Source organism: Mobula hypostoma, chromosome 4 (genome assembly GCF_963921235.1).
Source record: "Mobula hypostoma chromosome 4, sMobHyp1.1, whole genome shotgun sequence".
In the NCBI taxonomy this organism is placed as follows: domain Eukaryota; kingdom Metazoa; phylum Chordata; class Chondrichthyes; order Myliobatiformes; family Myliobatidae; genus Mobula; species Mobula hypostoma.
In genome coordinates, this window is record NC_086100.1 from 150856901 (window position 1) to 150881635 (window position 24735).

A 24735-nucleotide genomic window follows, 5' to 3' on the forward strand; every position below is an offset into this window, starting at 1 on the left:
AAATTTGGCAATATAACTAACTGGCTAATGGGCAAGTAAATCTCTAGATTCCTTATTTGTAAAATACTGTCTAAGCTTCAAAGAGTACAGTAGCTAGTGTATCAATCATCAGGAGAGACTTTTTGAAGATAGGAATAGATTTTGAAGAAATGATTAATGATACCAGCTTAAGTTTGAACAAGTAGAGGTGGCTGTGTGGAGGGAAACTGGTTGAAAGGAAAAACATGGACATTGGATTTCACAGATTAGGAAAATAGAACCCTGAAGCTTGTACCTGACTTCACATAGGTTACTTTAAAGCAGCGGTCTCCAACCACCAGGCCGCGGACCGGTACCGGGCTGCAAAGCATGTGCGACGGGGCCGCAAGGAAACGATATGAGTCAGCTGCACCTTTTCCTCATTCCCTGTCACGCACTGTTGAACTTGATGATAGGGTTGCCAACTGTCCCTTATTTGCCAGGACATCCCGTATATTGTGCTAAATTGGTTTGTCCCATACAGGACCGCCCTTGTCCCGTATTTCCCTCAGTAAGGTAGAGTGTTCCTATGAAACCTTTCGTGCCGAAATGGCACAAAGCGAAGAAGCAGTTACCATTAATTTATATGGGGAAAATGTTTGAGCGTTCCCAGACCTAAAAAATAACCTACCAAATCATACCAAATAACACATCAAACCTAAAATAACACTAACATATAGTAAAAGCAGGAATGATATGATAAATACACAGCCTATATAAAGTAGAAATAATGTATGTACAGTATAGTTGGAAAGATTAAGCCAAAACAGATTTGTGGAAAAAAATCGGCACGTAGGCGCATGCACACGCCATGCATGCGCACACAGGTGCCCACGCAAGGGTTCATAGTCATGGTAGTCTTCCTCGGGGTAAACACAAGTGTCCCGGGATTTGACTGCTACTTTTGTCCCTTGTTGGCAAGAAAGTTGGCAACCCTAACTGTAAAAGACATGTTGAGGTGAGTTTAACCCTACTTGAACACCGCCCCCGCCCCCAGTCGGCCAGTCCGCGGTGCAAAAAAGGTTGGGGACCCCTGCTTTAAAGGATAGTTAAGAATCAGCCATTTAGGTTGGTTTAGGTGACATATTGTCTGGCACGGACAAGGATGACAGTTCCAATGTCAATTTGCATGGGACCCAATTGGTAACCCAGAGATTGTGACATTCATGATCTTATCTATTTACATCTTCTGCTAGAACCCTTTTCTTCAGTCTGCCTCTAATAATACTTCTTAAGTGGACCTTGACAACAAGATTCTTCCCTTCAATCCACATTTTTTTCAGATTCAGATTAGTTTGTCTTATACAGTAAATTGCAAGGAATTTCTTTGCTCATGTGTTAACAGTGTACATAGTACTAACAAATACAACAATAAACAATGTGACAAGCACCAGTGTATGGAATGGTGCAGAGTATAACGATGCAAACTGAAGTAGTGAAAAAAGGAATGCTGAAATGACAATAATGGAAGCGCTCTGAGAACATTGGGTGATGATCTGGAAGAAGAGATTGGTTCAGAAATCTGATAGCATTGGGGAAGAAGTTGTTGTCAAGTCTGGTTGTCTTGGTCTTCAGGCTCCTGTATCTTCTCCCAGAAGGTATAGGGAGAAAAGAGAATGGCTGTGATGGCAGGTATCCATCCTGAGAAGATCTCATTTCCTTAAGTTTCAAATATAGACAATCCAACTATTGCCAATTTTCACTACCATCATCAAATTAAGCAGTTTTTCATGTTGAACAAAAACTTTGCAGCTTTTGGAAATCTGAAATATAAATGTAAAATTACACTGCAATTTGGACAGAATGTATGAAGAAATTATTCCATCCCAGCCTTCCTCTTCCTGATGCTACTGGATCAGACTCATTTTGAGCATTTTCTGCATTATTTTTATTTTGAATTTTTGGTCTTACTTATCATGTTTTCTTCAATTCCCAGTTTTGGAATGACGGAATATTCTCGTATGACAGACACCGAACGTGACCAGATTGACCAGGATGCACAGATTTTTATGAGAACCTGCTCTGATGCCATCCAACAGCTGAAGGCAGAAGGTAAACCCAATGCACAAAAATGAAGCTCTGCAGAGCCTTGGAAAATCTCTAAAGAGGCTACACTTCTATAAAAATGAAACTGTGACTTAGAATTCTTAACAGAATTAACAAAAACAAGTGGAGGTATTGATTTATGTTCACTGTTGTCAATTGACTTCATTTAGAAAGTTATTTTTTGCTATATTCCTTAGTGTGCCACTGCACATGTAGAAATGGATTGAACCAAAATTTCCACAACATGTCAAGCCAGAGGGATGACATCTAGGTGACCCTGTCTGATGGGGAAGGGAATTTAGGGAGTTCAACCACAACTGTCTCAGTTAGGGTGAGCAACTGGCCTTGCAACACTGGTTACACAACCTGTAGGAGCCACATCAGAAATCTAAAACACAGACAAGAAATGCTGACTGACCAAAGTCTGTGGAGAGAAAAACAGTGTAAACATTTAATGTCCAGATAAATGGTCGATGGCCAGAAATAGTAACTTCATGTTCCATTCTCCACAGATGCTGAGCTGAATTACCTTCTGAGTATTCACAGTATTTTATGTTTTATTAGCAAAGTGTCAGCACAACAGCACTTCATTTGTGCCAAGGTCACCCTGGTCAAACTTTCAAACTGTCCTTCTGACCTCAATTCATCTTAAATACCCTGAGGTGGAAATTTGTTCTCTGTTGCATGCATTTAATGTGTGATATAGTAACTTGGGTGCATTGAACTCTGTACATGTCAAGTGCATTAGTGGAAGACAGATTTCTACTCCTGTTGGTATTCTTCCTTGAATTCTGCCACTTCCCCGAAAAACGTTTAACCTCCTTCTCTGCAAACCGTACCGCACTTCCTTATGGTGACTCTGTACACTAGTTCCATGGTAAAATCTTTCTATTTTAAATAATTTAGTTGAAGTAAATTGTGTTGGATTTCTGTAAGAGCATTTATGCTGAAAATAAAGAATGAGACTCCAATGAATACTAGCAATTAAATATATGTTAAATTAAGTGAATTTTATGTGGCTATTTAAATAACAGATCACTAAATACTAAGACAGTTAACACAATTAATTATTGAGTTAATGTAGCAGGAAGTTTCAAAAAATTATGGATAATAATTGCCTTAAAGGTCACTCTTTCTGATGCAGCAATCAAGAATGTAAGTTCTCCCCAAGTAAAGGAGCATCGAGAAGGTGTTTTAGACCTGCTTGAAGCTTACCTGAAAAGTAAGTGTAATGTATGTTTTTGATTGGATCTTGGGAATTGTTTCAAACTTTAAGAAGTGCCACAGAAATATTTGCTGCATAAAATATTGCCTTATTAAATTGGTTATATGGAATAAAAATCATACATTTATGCTGTGAATCCAAGTGTGTCAGAACTCAAAATTATCAGTAACAGAGGATGGTTAGGATTCAAGAATTAGTGAACATACTCTAAATCAGACCAAAGGAGTCCACCAAAATCTTGGTGGAACATGACAAAAATGATAGCCAAGTTAATTTGCTGTAAAAATGTGTGATGATTTTCATTCGTAATTCAAATACCTTATTTGTGTCCAGTATCAAAGAGAAATCATACATGTGTTTCTTTGATTCTTACCATCTAGATTCAGATTTTATACATGTAATATCTGGTAATTTAGTGAACCCAGGGGCTAGAAGAGTATTGTCCTCCCATTACCTGATCTGTCACAAGCCTGTTTATGATTACATAAACTCTCACAAGTGGCAATATTAAAGTCCATTAGACCATAGCTCAATCTTTTAAATCAAGAACACACTTAATAATGCCCCAGGAGCTGCTGGGAGGAAGATCAGAGGGAACCCAGGAACAGCTAAAAGTAAGGCCAGAGTCCATTGGAATAGCCAGAAAGGAGGCCAGAAATTGAGGTCAAAGCTCCTGTGAACACCCAGAGAGTGAGGCCAGAGAGCCAGGAGAAGCTAAGATCAAGGCCGTGGAGCCTGAGAACAGCCAGAAGGGAAACAAGAGATCCTTGGAGCAGGAATGTTGGCAACATTCTGAAGTAGGTCATTTGATAAGATACATCAAGGTAAAAAGCCTACGTTGTGATATTTGCATTTTCAAAGCTTAAATAGAGCATTATTGATAAATTATTTAGAACTCTAACTCATGAATTAACTCTATTGTTGCTTAAACTGTTCTGTGGTTTCCTTTTTCAAAACAGCAAGATTGTTTTGACAGATACTTGCTACTTGCAGGTACTGCAAATTGATATCACTCCACAGCAGTGGTTATAAAATATTAATCAAATGGTTTAATCAATGCCCTTGAGCTAGTTGGTGTTAGAGTGGATTTCTTTTTGGGTAGATGATTTGTTAACACTTAAATGACTTTGGCCACCAGACTTCTATTTTAACTGTTTGACAAAGGACTGTGGTTTGAGTCCACTACAATGGGCTTCCTAAAAGGTGTAAATACAAGATGCTTCTGGTGCGTGATGCTGTAGTTTCGAAAACAGTCTTATCTATACATTATAAATATTAATTGTCTTCTATGTTAGCATGTAAAATGCCAAATAAATGTATTGTGGATTGAACTAAAGGCTGTGGATACCAACCCAGACATGTTGGTGTCAGAAGGAAAGGATGAAATCTGAAGGTGTGATGTTTGTGTGTAACTTCAAAAGGAAGCATTGTCTGTAACTTTTTAAGTAGTGATTGCCTTTGTGTTTAGCATATAAATATCAAGCCCACATTTTAGCTAGCAGACCTTTCTGCGGAAAGCGTCTCCATCCGTATGATGCCTACTGTACCTTGCTGTGTCGAATAAAGAAGCTGCTTTGTATCTACCAGTGACTCTGTCTCTCCGGTAATTTCATCCACGCTACAACAGTTGGCATCCATACAGATGGCAGGGATTTCCCTTAAGAGACAAAAACAGATTCAGTATTGCACACTCTACATACGAGGGGTGATTGATAAGTTTGTGGCCTGAGGTAGAAGGAGTCAATTTCAGAAAATTTAGCACATTTATTTTTCAATATAGTCCCCTCCTGCATGTACACACTTAGTCCAGCGGGCGTGGAGCATACGGATCCCTTCTTTGTAGAAGTGGTCCACAGCAGGGGTGATTGATAAGTTCGTGGTCTTAGATAGAAGGAGATGAGTTATACAGCTCTCGTTACATGCACATGCAGTACAACTCTTTGAGTGAAAGTGCAGAAAGTTTGAAATTAATAACTCATCTCCTTCTACCTTAGGCCATGAACTTATCAATCACCCCTGCTGTGGACCAATTCTACAAAGAAGGGATCCGTATGCTCCACGACCGCTGGACTAAGTGTATAAATGTAGGAAAAATAAATGTGATAGGTTTTCTAAAATTGACTCCTTCTATGTTAGGCCACAAACTGATCAATCACCCCTCGTATTTTAACAGTGTAATAGAACGAAATCCTTCCTTTAATTCTAAAGCAGAGGGACTTCCGGTAGCGCTCATGGAGTGAAGTCGCGTTCTTGACTCGCTCCATTACCTCTGAGTTTTTTTTCTCTATGGTCAGCTATACTTTAATTAACCATTAAGGCATCAACTCTTACAATACTTTGAATTAAACTGAATTCTCTGACAATTGGATGATACTGAGATCTGCTATGTCTAAGAACGAGAAAGACGGCAAGGATGGTAAACCTCCGGTTAAACCGAAAGCTACGGATCTCCCTCCGACTGAATCACCGGTGACTTTGAAAGCGATATCGGAGTTAATTCAGAGGGAAATCTCAACCTCTGTTAGGGAGATGATTCGTGCGGAAATTGCAGGCCCTGTTAAAGACCTGATTCATACGGAAATCTCAACTAATTTCCAGAAAATTGCCGGTTTAATTGATAAGATGCAAACATGTATTGCGGAACATCAGTCGGCTATATCTGATCTTCAAAAATTCGCGCAACAAAGTGAGCTTAAGATGGGGAAAATCGAAGAAACAGTTAATGTAATGAAGAAGAAACTTGACTTTTTGACTTTTAAAAACTCTGACTTGGAATCTAGAATGCGACGGCAGAATTTACGAATGATTGGCGTGAGGGAAGCCGCTGAAGGTAACAACCCCATGAAATATTTCTTCCAACTTTTAAAAGATGCATTCCCTACTGTATTTCCTGACCAACCACCGCTACTGGATCGTGTTCACAGAATCCCATCATACTCGTCTAGGTCAGATAGACCTAGGCATGTTATCTTACGTTTTCATTACTTTCAAGACAAGGAGAGACTGTTTCGATTCGCTCGATCTAAAGGTTTCATTGATTTTTCGGATCTTAAGTTCCGATTCGTGGAAGATTTCAGTAAACCAATCTGGGACCAACGGGTCCGTTACAGATCCGTGATGTCGGAATTCTATAAGAGGGATTTAAGACCAGCGCTGCTGTACCCTGCACGTCTAAGGATTCGCATGTCAGATGGAGCCCTTCGTTTTTTTGATTCTCCATCGGATGCCCAGAGTTATCTGGATCAACTTTCATCTCCAACATCTTAATTGCTTTCTTTTTAATTTTCTCCGTCGATCGGAGGCTGTGAATTGGTTGGTTTTAACTTTTCTGTGCCCTATTTGGGCAGAAAAGTTTACTTTCGATTTCTTAATATGGCTACTAAACTTTCTTTTTAACTGCGTCATCTCTTTCTTTTCCCAGGGGATTCTGGGTGGTTACTTCCCTTTTGTCATCTTACGTATTTCCTGTGCGGCCTTAAATTTTGTAGTTTTTGTTTAAATTTTATTCTGTTTTGCTTTTTATAATCACTTTATGTTAATAATCCTATTTTTTTTGTTGCTGTGTCTATTCATGAGTTTGAGGTATATTGTGGGTTTTTTTTAATATATATTTTCCGGCTTTTGTTCTGTTCTGTGTGTATTCTAATTGAGCTAACTTTTTTTTACTTATTTTTTTACTGTTTTACAATTAGCTGATCCTTTTCATATTTATACCTTTTTTTTAGGGAGCGTATACCGGAAGTCATGGGGGTAGTTTTAGTGCTTGCTTCTTTCTGGCGGGTCTGCTTTAGATTTTGCCTTGGGCTCTTGGGCTGGGGGGTGGCGGGAGGGGCTTCACGTTTTAGTTTGTTTTTCTTTGGGCTATATACATTATTGAAGTACTGGTTGCGTCCTTTTCCCCGGTATCTTTTGTATGTTCTGTTCCCTCTCCGGGTTTGTGGGTCGCGCCTATTGTCAATCCTCCCTGTTGTGGGTTGACTTTAGGATTTATGGAGTCTATTATTAATTTTGTCTCCTGGAATACTAATGGTCTTAATCATCCTATTAAAAGAAAAAAAGTTTTTAAAGTGTTCCGGAGACTTAAAGCACAAATTTTATTTTTACAAGAGACCCATGTACGGAGGGGGGACAGACTACGTTTTTTCAAATTCTGGAAGGAACAACAATTTCATTCGAACTCCAATGCTAAGATTCGAGGCGTCTCTATTTTTATAGATTCCTCAGTTACTTTTATACAACAGGATATTATCTCTGATCCGAATGGTAGATTTTTATTGGTTAGTGGTTTACTATTTAATAAAAAAGTAGTTTTGGTTAATGTTTATGCTCCTAATATGGATTGTCCGGAATTTTATAAATCATTGTTTGATCAGTTTCCGAATTTGAACGAGTTTTCATTGATTTGGGGCGGAGATCTTAATACCTGTTTATCTCCAGCTTTGGACCGTTCAGCTCCTTTACGGACTTTACCTAATAAATCTGCAAATTTGATTAATTTTTTCCTTTCTGATTCTGGGTTGACGGATATTTGGCGTTTTCTGCATCCTCAGGAAAAAGATTTTTCCTTTTTTTCACATGTTCATCATTCCTATTCAAGAATTGATTATTTTTTTATTGATTCTCGTCTCATTCCTTCAGTGATTAAATGTGATTATGATTCTATAACCATTTCGGATCATGCTCCACTTAAGCTTTCTATTAAAATTATGGCCAATATACCAAACAATAGACAATGGCGTTTTAATTCGCTGTTGCTTCAGGACTCGGACTTTGTTAATTTTATGAATGAACAGATTGAGCTTTTTTTTATAATTAACCATACAGAAGATATTTCGGTTAACACTCTTTGGGACACTTTTAAAGCCTATATTCGGGGTCAGATTATTTCGTATTCCGTTGCTTTGAGGAAGAAACAGAAGCAGGAGGAGATGGCAATTGTGGACAAGATTAAAGAAATTGATAAGAAATATGTTATGGCTCCTTCTGAGGAGCTATACAAACAAAGAACTGAACTTCAAATGGAACACAGTTTACTACTCTCGTCCTCGATTGTAAACCAATTAAAGAAAACAAGAAGTGATTTTTATGTTCACAGTGATAAAATTGGCAAGCTGCTGGCTAATCAATTGAAATCTAATTATGTTAAATCTCAAATCAATCAGACTTATAATCAAAATGATCGATTGATATTGGATCATGTGGGGATTAATCATACCTTTTGTGATTTTTATTCTTCTTTATATCAATCAGAGTCTCCTCGAGATTCTAAATATATGAATGATTTTCTAGATAAGTTAGACTTTCCTCAGATTTCACAGGATATGTCTTCTTTATTAGATACTTCCATTACAATGGATGAGATTAAGAATGTTATTTTTTCTATGAATCTGGGGAAAGCTCCTGGCCCTGATGGGTTTACCGTTGAATTTTATAAATGTTTTGCTTCTTTATTGATTCCCTGGCTCTATAAGGTTTTTGAGGCTTCTTTGAAACTTGGTAAACTTCCGGAATCTTTTAATAGAGCATCAATTTCTTTAATACTAAAGAAGGATAAAGACCCTGCTCAATGTGCATCTTATAGACCAATATCTTTATTAAATGTTGATTCTAAAGTCTTTTCTAAGTTATTAGCAAATAGACTAGAAAAAGTACTTCCTTCTATTATTTCGGAAGACCAAACGGGTTTTATTAAAGGTCGTTACTCTTTTTATAATATTCGTACATTGTTAAATATCGTTTATACTCCCTCACAAAATGTTCATGAGTGTGTTATTTCTTTAGATGCCGAGAAAGCTTTTGATAGAGTAGAATGGCCTTATTTATTTAAGGTGCTTGAAATGTTTAATTTTAGTCTGAAATTTATATCCTGGATTAAACTGTTATATCACTCCCCTGTAGCCTCGGTTCGTACTAACTCATTAAACTCACCTTTTTTTCCTCTCTTTCGTGGTACTCGACAAGGCTGTCCTCTTAGTCCCCTATTATTTGATATTGCATTAGAACCTCTTGCAATTGCTATTCGAGAATCTTCAAATATTACTGGGATAACTCGGGGATTAAAGTCCCATAAATTATCACTCTATGCTGATGATTTACTTTTATATATTTCTAATCCTGAGAGATCTATTCCTGCTGTTTTAGAGTTATTAGCACAATTTGGTCTTTTCTCAGGTTATAAATTAAATCTTAGTAAGAGTGAACTTTTTCCGATTAATAAACATCTTCCCTTATATTATAAATTTCCATTTAAATTGATTAATAATTACCTTTCATATCTTGGGATTAAAATTACTTGTAAACATAAAGATTTATTTAAGACTAACTTTTTACCATTAATAGACCATATTACTCAACTTTCATCTAAATGGTTTCCTTTATATTTAACTTTGATTGGTCGTATTAATGCAGTTAAGATGTTTTTTTTGCCAAAATTTTTATATGTGTTTCAGGCATTACCAATTTTCGTTCCTAAATCTTTTTTTGATAAAGTCGACTCTAAAATTTCTTCATTTATTTGGCAGAATAAGAATCCGAGACTGGGTAAAATACATTTACAGAAAGCTAAGAGAGATGGAGGTTTAGCATTACCTAACTTTAGATTTTATTATTGGGCTATTAATATTCGACATATGAAATTTTGGTTACTTGACCGGGATATACTATCTATTCCTAAATGGGTAGCATTGGAATTACAATCTGTTCAGGGTTATACACTTGGTTCTATTTTAGGTTCATCTCTTCCTTTTGATTCGAAACGCCTTAAGCAGGTCTCTAACCCGATCGTTAAATATGCTTTGCGTATTTGGTTTCAATTCAGAAAATTTTTTGATCTTAATCAATTCGGGTTAGCGATTCCTATTTTAGGTAACATATTTTTTCCTCCCTCTTTTACGGATCGCGCTTTTCAAACTTGGAAGACTAAGGGTATTTTACGGTTTTTGGATTTATTTTTAGATGGTTCCCTTATGTCTTTTGAACAATTATCTAATAAATATAACCTATCAAGAATACATTTTTTCAGATATTTACAAGTTAGAAATTTTCTAAGTACTATACTTCCTTCCTTTCCAATGCTTCCTCCTATATATATTTTAGATTCGATAATTAACCTTAATCCATGTCAGAAAGGTGCATCGGCTATGATTTATAATATTATTATGAAACTCAGGAAAGCTCCATTTGATAAGATTAGGGTAGATTGGGAACAGGAATTGGGGCTTACCATTTCTGTGGATGATTGGGGGCAGATTTTACAATTAGTTAATACTTCTTCTATTTGTGCTAAACATTCCCTAATTCAATTTAAAGTGGTGCATAGAGCACATATGTCCAAAGATAAGTTAGCGCGTTTTTACTCGCATATTAATCCTTTCTGTGATAGATGTTCGGGGCAGATAGCCTCTTTAACTCATATGTTTTGGTCTTGCCCTACTTTGGAAACTTTTTGGAGAGATATTTTCAATATTATTTCTAAGGTATTAAATATAGATATCTCTCCTCACCCTATTACTGCTATCTTTGGACAACCTAAAATTTCTAGTAATCTTTCCCCTTCAGCCCGTAGAATGATTGCATTTCTTACTTTAATGGCGAAAAGATGTATTTTACAACATTGGAAAGAGCTTAATGCTCCAACTACCTTTTTTTGGTTTTCTCAGACGATTTTATGTTTGAATCTGGAGAAAATTAGAAGTAACCTTCATGATTCTTCATTTAAATTTGAACAGATTTGGGGACCTTTTATTCGATATTTTCATTTAATGTAATATTTACCCTTCTTGTTTTTTTTTACTGTTTCAATGGAGGTCGGGATTGAGGACGTGATTTTAAGTTTAACTCTGTTTGGTTTCAAGTTAGCCCATTGCTTTGCTTTGCTTTTAGTTAGTTGCACGGTGGGTTTTTTTTTTGGGGTTTTTTTTTCTTTTTTTCCATTGATATATATAAAATCTAGTATACTATTATGTTATTTTGGTTTCTTATGCTTAAATTACATTGTTTGTAGTATTTTCTTTTTGGTATTGTTATCTTTTGGAAAAAAGAAAAAGAAAAAAAAAAAAATAAAAAATAATTCTAAAGCAGCATGTAGCTGAATGGAATAAAATTTTAGACTCCTAAAGTGATGAAAATCTATTTTTGGGTTATTATTCCTATTCATTACACAATATCCTCACTCCCACCCAACCCGATTTCAAAACTTGGCAAAGTATTATAATGGCATTAATTGCCCATGGACTGAATAAGCCATGAACACCAGTCAATATTTATGGTTTGAATTTAGTGTAATTGACTGCAGATTGTATAATCAGAACACTTTTTATTCCATTTATTCTCTTTTCTTATCTAGTCATCACTGGCACTTACTGGCAGTTCATTGTCCTTAAGAGCAATGTTTCTTAATAACTTTGTTGACAGTATCTCCTGTCACATTGCTGATGATTGGATGATAATTAGCTGAACTGTGTTTGTCCTCCTACCTAGACAATTTACCATTTTGTGAGTAGATGTAACTATACCTGATCCATTTGGTTGGAGGTAGAGTTGGTTCTGGAGTACAAGGTGATCCACAGCTATGAATATCCCATATGTTTGCTGTATCCAATGTGCTCAGTCGTTTCTTGATATTACAGGACGAATCATGTTTACTCAAGACTGGCTTCTGTAATGGTGGGGGGGGGGACAAACTGAAGGGGAAGTAGTGTAACATTTTACAGCGCAAGCGATCACAATCTGAGTTCAATTCCTGCCACTGTATCTGGGGAGTCTGGATTTTCTCCCCATGACCATGTGGGTTTCCTCCAGGTACTCCAGTATTGTCTCACAGTCCAGATTAGGGTTATTAAATTGTGAGCTGTTCTGTTGGTACCAGAAACATGGCAATGCTTGTAGGCTGCCCCAGTACAATCCCTGTTGACACAAAATGGCACATTTCACAGTATGAAACAGTACGTTTTCATTGTACATGCGACAAATAAAGCTAATCTAAAAATCTAGCCTAATATGAGTTACCATTTAATTGTCCACCACTATTCATGTCGGGATGCAGCAGGATTGCAGGTTTCAATCTGCTCAGTTGGTTGGCAGAATACAGCATCTGACATTGTGTTGTCTAGAGGTTAAATTCCACCATTTCAATGCCTAATATATGCATAGAATTATCAAGAAAAATTATTAGCTATCAGGATGGGGTTACTTGCTCCAGAGTGAAGGGTATGTTTTTAAAATCTTACCTCTGTGTAAAACAAAAAATGGAAATATTCCCTCATGTCAAAACCTAAACCAATAAACCTTCCTCACTCCTTTCCCACAGGAAAATACTGAATGGCTTAGATGGAACAGCAGGATTGTAACTTCAATGGGAATATCAAGCTTTTAAAGATATCTACAAAAACTTAATCTCCTTCGGACCCTGGCATTTTGAATTTATGCAAAATATCCATGGAATTCATTATTTTAGCATTTTAATACCTCACTAATACTAAAATATTGGTGCTGCTTGGTATCATAAATTGCTTAAAAAGCTTGTAACCCAAATAATTAACATTTTTTGTTCAAGCATCAATCGATCTTGTCTGCTTTGACAGATGTTTGTAAAGTGTACTCCGAACAAAGAGCAATTCGTGTCAAACGTGTGGTGGATAAGAAAAGACTGTGAGTACCATAAACTGTTAATGCAACATTTTACTTTTGCTGTATATTGATAACCAATTCAGCCCAGCCTCATAAGGGCATTGTTCCTATGCACTGTTCTTGCATTTATTGTTTGTTTTGGTTATCATTTGTCAATGATGTTTTCTCTGGCGTAGAAGAGAAGGGGGTTTCCGAAAAGAAGTATTAAAAAAATTATGAAAGGAACAGATAAACTATGTCCCTTAGCAGTAATGTCTGCAACCAAAGGACATAGATTTAAGGTGAGAGATAAATGATTTAGAGGGACAATATAGCCAGAATCAGAATCAGGTTTATTATCACTGGCATGTGACGTGTAATTTGTTAACTTAGCAGCAGCAGTTTAATGCAATACATAATCTAGCAGAGAGGAAAATAAATAATCATAATAAATAAACAAGTAAATCAACTGCATATATTGAATAGATTTTTTTTTAAATCGTGCAGAAACAGAAATACTGTATATTTATAAAGAAGTGAGGTAGTGTCCAAAGATTCAATGTTCATTTAGGAATCAGATGGCAGAGGGGAAGAAGTTGTTCCTGAATCACTGAGTGTGTGCCTTCAGGTTTCTGTACCTCCTACCTGATGGTGCAGTTCTGTTCACTGTTAACACTATGGTGTCATGAAGGGGATATTTTTGAGGTACCTCAGTATTTGTGCTAGATGTTGATTTATGGATATAAAGCCCATTTCTCCAGTGCTTCAGTATTTGACTAGAATCTCAGCCTGTAGACATACGCTAGCATGAGCACCTTCAGCATATTTGAAGTTAAAAACTGAGGTTGGGATGACCTTGGTTGTAGAGTGTAGATTATGTAGGACTAATAGTAAATTATTTCCACTCCAGCAGGAGGCTTATTGAAGATGAGGTGCAGCATTACAGTGAGAAAGATTGAAAGTGTCAGATTGCACAGTTGTAGTTTCCATGGTTAGACTGATGACTTGCATGCCATTGTGAAGCAAATATAATTTATTCAGAGAACTGAAAGTGCTGCATCGTCCTTCTGGGTGACAGAGTCAAAGACTTTAAATGAGTTTGTCCTTCCTTACAATACCTGCATTTATTATTAAAGTACATAGTGCAACTCTGATAAAAACAGGCCAGTTCTGAATGAAAGTAGGCATTGCTTTCACCATTGCTTTCTGTGCATCACTACACCTGATTGAGGGTAAGGACATTTAAAAATCAAGACTTCAAAAGTGGCAAAAAATTCATGGTCTACCAGGCAGCAGTAATCCCTGGCCTCCCATATATACTACTGGTTCTCTGTTTGTTAAATGTAGGTATCTAAAGGCACTGGAGGAACATCACCAATTGTGAGAGATTTGGAGATTTTGCAGTGACAGTAAATCTCATCCAGTGTTGATACCCTTATTTCACTTCATAGACTCTGTTACCATGTTATTTGGATGCCGACTACTGGTATCCCATCACGTACAATACTTCTACATCCAGATTCAAAATTTCATACCTTTGTTGCAGTATAGGAAGTCAACTGACTCATCCAGTCTATGCTGGTTCTCAGAACATTCTCATTAATCTCATTCTCCAATTTATTCCTTTACGGTCTTTCTCAAACTTACTGATTAAACCCATTCTGATTCTCCTACCACCCACCTACACGAGGGACAATTTACAATAGCTACTTAGCTTCTCAGCTTTGGGTTGTAAGAGGAAACCAAAACACCTGGGTGGGGGAGAAACAGAGATACATGCAGTCACATGAGGAGTATGCAAACTCCCCCTAATTGGTACCCAATGTCAGGATCAAATCTGGGTCACGAGAACTTTGGAGGCAGCAGCACTACCTGCTTCATCATATTGCAGTCTTTTGAGCTCTGTCATCAATAGATATTACCAGATGGCTAAAGGAAAAGATTCAAGGATGTTCCAGAGCTTCCTTGAAAAACCACAACATCCCCACTGAGCATCCCTCACAAATGCTGAGTGGAATGCAGGTGTTGCTTAGAAATTATATCAGTGTTGTATGCAGATGGCACACCCATTGGTTGCTCTCATAAGCAAAGGGCTGCAAATCATCAGTAACATGTAATCTGAGTTAAAGAGTTACATAGCTATTAATTTACTCATCTGATAATCCAAAAGTTTGAATTAACTAACCAGAGACTTAAGATCCATTCAACTCAATTCAGTGTACAATTCTACAGCAGCTGCAGAATTTAAATTCCAGTTAATTGGTGGAATGTGGAACAACAAAGTAATAAAGACCTCAAAAGCAGTAGACCTGATTTAATACATTTGGTCCACTAAAACCCTTAAGGGAAGAGATCTGACTTTACCCAGTTGGTCCATTATTTGAATACAGTCTGTTGGATGTTCCTCTTCTCCGAAACAGTCTAGGAAGCCATTATTATCACATTCTCAAGGGGAAAAAGAGTTGGGCAATAAATGGCTCCATGCTGAAAACTGAATAAATCGATAGATAAATGAATAGACTTCTTCAAATTGATCTCTATCAGAGCAATGATGTATTGTGTCTGGAGGAAATGCTGGGAATTGTTCTACAATCAAATCTAGCCTGGGAAAGAAGGATGGGAGAGTAGGGCCCCTGGTCCTCTGGTGGTGCTCTGGGGACTCAAGGAGAGAGGGTCTCTTCAAACATATGACGAAAAAGCAGTGAGCAACATGGAGAAGGATTGATTTGTTCACAACAATAGGAAAACCTAGTAAATGCACTATAAAATGTCATACATTGTAAGACCCTGAGTAACTTCTCAATATACCACAGTCCCAGTGGTTATACTACTCCAATTAATCTTCCAATGCATAATAAAGCTGCACATTTGCTGCAAACTTTGCCTCAGATCTTGCAGCTTCACACATTGCCAAATATTCAACCACATCAGCCACATGCCCAAACAGACAGGCATTGACTTCCTTCACTCAAGCTGATACACACTGTACCCCAAGGTGCTGTTTTATTAGGAAGCCCGCCAGAAAGACAGTGTTTCAAGAGCCTGACATCAACTCAACAAGGACGTAACCAAAAAGTACTTAGAGAATTCTGTGTGTAGCAGTATCAGAAAGTACACTTGCTTGGTGAAACAAATGCAAACTACCAACCCAATTAGAACTCCCAAGTACAGTATGTGTTCCTTAGAAATGGGTTCATTTTCTGTATGACTTCATTTTTACGCTTCCTATTTATTTTTCTCTATTACATGAATGCACGTTTTTTAATATTATTACATGTAAAATTATGGATCCTAGATTTAATTTTATTTTAATTTTAAGCACCCACCATCGACATTTATCTAACTTCATCTTAAATGTTGTAACTCTTCTATTTGTACCCAGTGTGCATCCTAAATTTAGACTGCTGCAGCTTGTTACATTAATAAATGAAATTTCATTTGCTAATTACCCTCTAGATCCATTTTATTTGTTTGCACACTTCAAGTATATCCCCTTAATAGAGTGGGTTGAAAAATTAGCACAGACTTAATTAGAATACTTTGTTGCAATTTTGTATAAATTTGCCATTGAGATAAATTTGGCAGCCTGCAATTGCATTTCTAGCAGCTCAATACTTCTGGGCCTAGGGCTGATTTCATTGCATGTATAACTATTGCAATTGTATCCCTGAGTGTTCATTTCTGATTGGATCCATATTGAAAATGGTGCTTGTGTCACTGTTTTTTGAATGAATGATTAGTGGTATTAATGCTTTCTAAGTTTTTGTAATTATTGTAAAATTGTTCTCTTGTTTTTATTCTGGTTATATTGCCATATGGGTAGTTTAAAAGAAAAAGAATGTGTTAATTATTCTTGCTTTCATTCTTCCATGTTTTTTAATTTTAATGAGTTCAGCACATATAAGAGATATTACCACCGGTATTTCTTCAGATGTTTTGGTAATTATGAATATAAAATTTTAAAGTCATAATAGAGTTGAAGTCTGTTTCCATCTAAATATTCATTCCTTATAAACAACATTTATACAGAAAGTAGTAACATTATATTCAAACGAGCAAGAGGATTGCATGATCAAGCAAGGAGAAATAGAATGGGGCTTATTTGGGAGAATAAATGTGAGAGTTATACAGCAAAGATCAACTTGCTATACACTGTTATATTTATGCTCCCTTTATTCAGGGATTTTCTGCTACTGAATTCAATCCTGCACAAGACCAAAGCATTGCTGGCTGCTGAATAGGTCAAGACAGAACACACAAAGGAAATCTGAAGTTGTCCCAAGTCCAAGTTCTCATTGCGGTGTTTGTCCTGGGGTGTGGTGAATGTCACTAGTGGCAGGGTGTAGCTATCAGGTATTGGTATGTTGAAAGCAAGCCATGAAGTCAGTGTAGGATTGAGGGTTGTGTGCGGAGACTTGGGGAGGAAAGGGCTAGGCTAAAATTGTTGGGCAAGATGTGCAAGCTGGACATTATCAGTGGTCAGGAGTTGGAGAGTAGCTGGGGACTGTGTTTACGATTTGAGGGAGGAGAGTGTTAGGGAAGAACTGTGAAATGAGTAAATATATTACTTAAACAACAGGAATTCTGCAGATGCTGGAAATTCAAGCAACACACATAAAAGTTGCTGGTGAACGCAGCAGGCCAGGCAGCATCTGTAGGAAGAGGTGCAGTCGACGTTTCAGGCCGAGACCCTTCGTCAGGACTAACTGAAGGAAGAGTGAGTAAGGGATTTGAAAGTTGGAGGGGGAGGGGGAGATCCAAAATGATAGGAGAAGACAGGAGGGGGAGGGATAGAGCCAAGATCTGGACAGGTGATAGGCAAGAGGGGATATGAGAGGATCATGGGACAGGAGGTCCGAGAAGAAAGACAAGGGGGGGGGGGACCCAGAGGATGGGCAAGAGGTATATTCAGAGGGACAGAGGGAGAAAAAGGAGAGTGAGAGAAAGAATGTGTGCATAAAAATAAGTAACAGATGGGGTATGAGGTGGAGGTGGGGCCTTAGCGGAAGTTAGAGAAGTCGATGTTCATGCCATCAGGTTGGAGGCTACCCAGACGGAATATAAGGTGTTGTTCCTCCAACCTGAGTGTGGCTTCATCTTTACAGTAGAGGAGGCCGTGGATAGACATGTCAGAATGGGAATGGGATGTGGAATTAAAATGTGTGGCCACTGGGAGATCCTGCTTTCTCTGGCGGACAGAGCGTAGATGTTCAGCAAAGCGGTCTCCCAGTCTGCGTCGGGTCTCGCCAATATATAAAAGGCCACATCGGGAGCACCGGACGCAGTATATCACCCCAGTCGACTCACAGGTGAAGTGTTGCCTCACCTGGAAGGACTGTTTGGGGCCCTGAATGGTGGTAAGGGAGGAAGTGTAAGGGCATGTGTAGCACTTGTTCTTACACGGATAAGTGCCAGGAAGGAGATCAGTGGGGAGGGATGGGGGGGACGAATGGACAAGGGAGTTGCGTAGGGAGCGATCCCTGCGGAATGCAGAGAGAGGGGGGTAGGGAAAGATGTGCTTAGTGGTGGGATCCCGTTGGAGGTGGAGGAAGTTACGGAGAATAATATGTTGGACCCGGAGGCTGGTGGGGTGGTAGGTGAGGACCAGGGGAACCCTATTCCTAGTGGGGTGGCAGGAAGATGGAGTGAGAGCAGATGTACGTGAAATGGGGGAGATGCGTTTAAGAGCAGAGTTGATAGTGGAGGAAGGGAAGCCCCTTTCTTTAAAAAAGGAAGACATCTCCCTCGTCCTAGAATGAAAAGCCTCATCCTGAGAGCAGATGCGGCGGAGACTGAGGAATTGCGAGAAGGGGATGGCGTTTTTGCAAGAGACAGGGTGAGAAGAGGAATAGTCCAGATAGCTGTGAGAGTCAGTAGGCTTATAGTAGACATCAGTGGATAAGCTGTCTCCAGAGACAGAGACAGAAAGATCTAGAAAGGGGAGGGAGGTGTCGGAAATGGACCAGGTAAACTTGAGGGCAGGGTGAAAGTTGCTCCACATGCCCTTACACTTCCTCCCTTACCACCATTCAGGGCCCCAAACAGTCCTTCCAGGTGAGGCGACACTTCACCTGTGAGTCGGCTGGGGTGATATACTGCGTCCGGTGCTCCCCATGTGGCCTTTTATATATTGGCGAGACCCGACGCAGACTGGGAGACCGCTTTGCTGAATATCTACGCTCTGTCCGCCAGAGAAAGCAGGATCTCCCAGTGGCCACACATTTTAATTCTACATCCCATTCCCATTCTGACATGTCTATCCACGGCCTCCTCTACTGTAAAGATGAAGCCACACTCAGGTTGGAGGAACAACACCCTTATATTCCGTCTGGGTAGCCTCCAACCTGATGACATGAACATCGACTTCTCTAACTTCCGCTAAGGCCCCACCTCCCCCTCGTACCCCATTTGTTACTTATTTTTATGCACACATTCTTTCTCTCACTCTCCTTTTTCTCCCTCTGTCCCTCCGAATATACCTCTTGCCCATCCTCTGGGATCCCCCCCCCCCGCCCTTGTCTTTCTTCCCGGACCTCCTGTCCCATGATCCTCTCGTATCCCTTTTGCCTATCACCCGTCCAGCTCTCGGCTCTATCCCTCCCCCTCCTGTCTTCTCCTATCATTTTGGATCTCCCCCTCCCCCTCCAACTTTCAAATCCCTTACTCACTCTTCCTTCAGTTAGTCCTGACGGAGGGTCTCGGCCTGAAACGTCGACTGCACCTCTTCCTACAGATGCTGCCTGGCCTGCTGCGTTCACCAGCAATTTTGAAATATATTACTTAGAAAGGTACCTACTATGAATCAGGCATCCAAAGCTGGGATCTGGTCATGCAGATCACAATGTAACAGAGAATTGGACTTCGTTATGAAGGTCTACACTGATATGAGCGGTATAGACCCTCATTCAAAATGCTGATGTGGGATCCAGACACGGGCTGTTCCAGCTTGTCTGCTTTAGTCCATCAGCTACACAGAAGTCCCGGAAAGAAAATGGTGGATTTCATAGAACTCACAGTTTGCTTTGTGTATCTTTTTATTTGGGGGGAAAAAATAACAATCTATTTTCTACATGATCTTGAGAAGAACTAAAAATTGTCAATAAGCTATGGAAACAAAGAGTGGTATTGAAAATTAAATAATGTGATAAATACAATGGAGTAACATAGAAGTGGAAGAGAAGAATAAAAATAATGAAACAATAATTCTCCATGATTTAAAATTTGAGCCGCAGTTGGCTCAATAACTTAGTTCATTGCTGAGTCTCATCAATCACTAAGCATGAAATGTTTTATTTATAACATTATGATTAGAAGTGATAGAAGCCCCTGAAATTTAGAAATATTAAGGGTGATATGATTAAATTAAATGGAATATTGCAGAAATCTTATTTTTATTTTATCTTTGATTGTGAGAGACGTTTTTAATTCTAAGTGAACTTGTGAATGAAGTAATATCGGGATGAGAAAATCCAGTTTGCTGTTACATGGTGTTCTAACAGAATTACTTTTTCATAGGTCAAGACTTGAGCCTGAACAGCGTAGCAAAAAGGTGTCAGTTTCATCTTCAGAGAGAATTCCTCCAACTGGGTCTGAAAGTTTGGAGGAGTTAGTTTTAAAAGAAGAAAGCAATGGTTTGTAACAGTTAAGAACTGCATGTAATTGTAATAATACTTTATAGGCATGATGTATTTTGAAAGCTTAAGAAATCAAAAGCATGAAGTGTGAGTTTACAAGACAGACTCTAGTTAATTGTAATGGAATCATGACATAAGAACATAAGAAATAGGAGCAGGAGTCGGCCATCTGGCCCATTGAGCCTGCTGCACCATTCCGGAAGATCATAGCTGATCTGGCCATGGACTCATCTCGACCTACCTGCCTTTTCACCATAATCCTTAGTTCCCCTTCTCTATCCAACCTTGTCTTAAATATGGTTACTCATGTAGTCTCCACTGTTTCATTGGACAGAGAATTCCACAGATTCACCACTCTCTGGGAAAAGCAGCTCATCCTCATCTCTGTCCTAAATCTACTCCCCTGAATCTTGAGGCTATGTCCCATAGTTCTAGTCTCACCTACCAGTGGAAACAACTTTCCTGCCTCTATCTTATCTATACTTTTCATAATTTTATATGTTTCTATAAGATCCCCTCTCATCCTTCTGAATTCCAGTGAACACAGTCCAGGCGACTCATAGTCTAACCCCCTCATCTCTGGACTCAACCTGGTGAACCTCCTCTGCACCACCTCCAAAGCCAGTGTATCCTTCTTCAAGTAAGGAGGACGGAACTGCACACAGTACTCCAGGCACAGCCTCACCAGTATCCTGTACAGTTGCAGCATAACCTCCCTGCTCTTAAATTCAATCCCTTTAGCAATGAATGCCAACATTCCGTTTGCCTTCTTGGTTGTCTGCTCCATCTGCAAACCAACCTTTTGTGGAGCATGCATAAGCATTCCCAAGTCCCTCTACACAGCAGCATGCTGCAAATTTTTTACCATTTAAATGATAATCTGCTCTTTCATTTTGCCTTCCAAAGTGGATGACCTCGCATTTACAATATTGTACTCCATCTGCCAAACCCTTGCCCACTCAGTTAACCTGTCTGTATCTCTCTGAAGATTCTCTGTATCTCCTGCATAATTTGCTTTTCCACTCAATTTAGTATCATCAGCAAACATAGATACGCTACACTCGGTCCCCTATTCCAGATAGTTGATGTATATGGTTAACAGTTGCGGGCCCCGCACCGATCCCTGCAGCACACCACTCACCACTGATTGCTAACCGGAGTAACCCATGTATCCCAACTCTATGCTTTCTGTTAGTTAACCAATCCTCTCTCCATGCTAATACATCACTCCCAACTCCATGCATCCTTATCTTATGGATAAGTCCTTGATGTGGCACCTTATCGAAGGCCTTCTGGAAATTCAAGTAAGTAACGTCCATCTGTTCCCCTCTGTGCTCATTATTTCCTCAAAGAACTCCAGTAAGTTTATCAGATAGTACCTGCCTTTGCTGAATCCATGCTGCGTCCGCCTGATGGATCGATTTCTTTCCGGATGCCTCACTATTTCTTCTTTAATGATAGCTTCAAGCATTTTCCCAACTACAGATGTTAAACTAACTCGCCTATAGCTATCTGCCTTTTGCCTACATCCTTTTTTGAACAGTGGCGTGACATTCGCCATCTTTCAATCTGCCGAGACCTGTCCAGAGTCCAGAGAATTTTGGTAAATTGTCACCAAAGCATTGACTATAACCTCTGCCATTTCTTTCAGTACACTGGTATGCTTTCCATCAGGACCAGGGGACTTATCTATCTTTAGGCCCACAAGTTTGCACAGCACTACCTCTTTAGTGATAGCTATTGTATCGAGGTCAACACCTCCTATCGCATCCATAACATCTCTCTTTGGCATGTTAGATGTGTCCTCCACCATGAAGACCGACACCAAACAGTCATTCAAAGCCTTGGCCATTTCCTCATTACCCAATATCAATTCCCCCTTCTCGTCCACCAAGGGACCTACATTCACCTTAGCCACCCTTTTCCGCTTTATATAATTACAAAAACTTTTACTATCCGTTTTTATATTTTATGCTAGTTTATTTTCATAATCTAGCTTCCCTTTCGTTATTGCTCACTTAGTGGTACTATGTTGTCTTTTAAAGTTTTCCCAATCTTCTAGTTTAATCATAGTCATAGTCATAGTCATACTTTATTAATCCCGGGGGAAATTGGTTTTCTTTACAGTTGCTCCATAAATAATAAATAGTAATAGAACCATAGATAGTTAAATAGTAATATGTAATTTATGCCAGTAAATTATGAAATAAGTCCAGATCCAGCCTATCGGCTCAGGGCGTCTGACCCTCCAAGGGAAGAGTTGTAAAGTTTGATGGCCACAGGCAGGAATGACTTCCTATGACGCTCTGTGTTGCATCTCGGTGGAATGAGTCTCTGGCTGAATGTACTCCTGTGCCCACCCAGTACATTATGTAGTGGATGGGAGACATTGACCAAGATGGCATGCAACTTAGACAGCATCCTCTTTTCAGACACCACCGTGAGAGAGTCCAGTTCCATCCCCACAACATCACTGGCCTTACGAATGAGTTTGTTGATTCTGTTGGTGTCTGCCATCCTCAGCCTGCTGCCCCAGCACACAACAGCAAACATGATAGCACTGGCCACCACAGACTCATAGAACATCCTCAGCATCGTCTGGCAGATGTTAAAGGACCTCAGTCTCCTCAGGAAATAGAGACGGCTCTGACCCTTCTTGTAGACAGCCTCAGTGTTCTTTGACCAGTCCACTACACCAAGAGTAGTTTCCCACTACTCTTGGCAACTTTGTATGCACAAACTTTTAGTTTAATACCTTCTTTTATTTTTTTAGTTATCCAAATCTGGCTCTCCCCATCCTTACTGTCGTTGCTTTTAACTGGAATATACTTCAGTTGAGCACCGTGAAAAATCTCTCTGAAAGTCTTCCACTGTTCCTCAAGCGTCCCACCATATATACAGCCTGTGTTCCCACTCTACACTAACCAAATCCTCCTCATCCCATTGTAGTCTCCATTGTTTACGCATAATACACTGGTTTTAGATTGAACTATTGCATACTCCATTTGTATGAGAAATTCAGTCATACTGTGATCACTCTTTCCAAGAGGATCCCTAACTACAGGATCACTAATTTTACCTTGCACAGGACCAGATCTAAGATAGCATGTTCCCTTGTAGGTTCTGTAACATGCTGTTCAAGAAACCCATCACGGATGCATTCTGTGAAGTCCTCCTCAAGACTGCCTCGACCAACTTGATTCACCCAAACTATGTGCAAGTTAAAGTCCCCCTTGATAACTGCTATTCCATTCTTACATGCCTCAGATATTTCTCTATTGCCAATGCCACTGTGGTGTTATTATTCGGTGGCAGATAGACAACTCCCACCAATGATTTCTTCCTTTTACTATTGCTAATCTGTACTCAGATGGATTCAATATTCTGCTTGTTAGATCTTATATCATCTCTCACCATCACCCTGATCTCAACTTTAATTAAGAGCGCCGCCCCACCTCCCTTACCTTTAATTCCCAGTCCTCTCCACCCTGCAACCAGATCTCTGTAATGTCCACTAAATCATACCGCTTTGAACTGATTTGAGTCAGAAGTTCACTGACCTTGTTTCGAATATTATGGGCATTCAAGTTAAGTGCCCTTATACTCATTGTGCTTTGTCCGCCACTAACGCGCCGTGCCAAGCCCTGTGAAACGTTCCTTTTTTAAACTTTTCTCCCTGGCCTGTGCAAAGCTCTCTCTCTCTTCAAATCAATTGGCCCACTGCTAATGAATTACATTGACAATACAGTATATGTGATGTACTAAATGCAAAGGATCATTTTCGCATTTCAGTAAGTAGACATACCAAACAAAGTTCATGTTCCAAACACCCACTATTAAGAGTAATAAAAGATGACACTATGTAAAATGTAGAATCTATTTTATATTGATTAAAAACAACTGTAAAATACTCAAACTGCATAGTAATTTAAATTTTGGCAATAGGTATATACCTTTTAACAGGGAAGACATACAGAAAGAAAATGTTTTACAAGTGAGGAAATTCTTACTTAGTTCAATAAATATCAGCATTTTGAAGGCAGCGTGGTAATTGCCAACTTGGAAATGTGCAAACTGATTTTATGCTCTAATCTAGATGAAGCAAACAGAATAAACCAAACAGTGCCGTTAAATTACAGAGAAAAAGATGTTTTAAATTCATGGAATTTCTTTGCCATCAACTGGTAATTAATCATTTTGGTTTAG

General features: G+C 38.9%; 1 protein-coding gene across 1 annotated transcript in view; it reads left to right on the forward strand.

The window, feature by feature from the left end:
- stx18 (syntaxin 18) overlaps positions 1–24735 on the forward strand; it is a 225430-nt gene that overhangs the window by 177919 nt on the left and 22776 nt on the right. Inside the window, exons 3-6 of the mRNA XM_063045081.1 lie at positions 1955–2070; positions 3209–3286; positions 12871–12937; positions 20411–20526. Of these exons, the coding sequence (XP_062901151.1) occupies positions 1955–2070; positions 3209–3286; positions 12871–12937; positions 20411–20526 (377 nt within the window). The remainder of the gene's footprint in view (positions 1–1954; positions 2071–3208; positions 3287–12870; positions 12938–20410; positions 20527–24735) is intronic.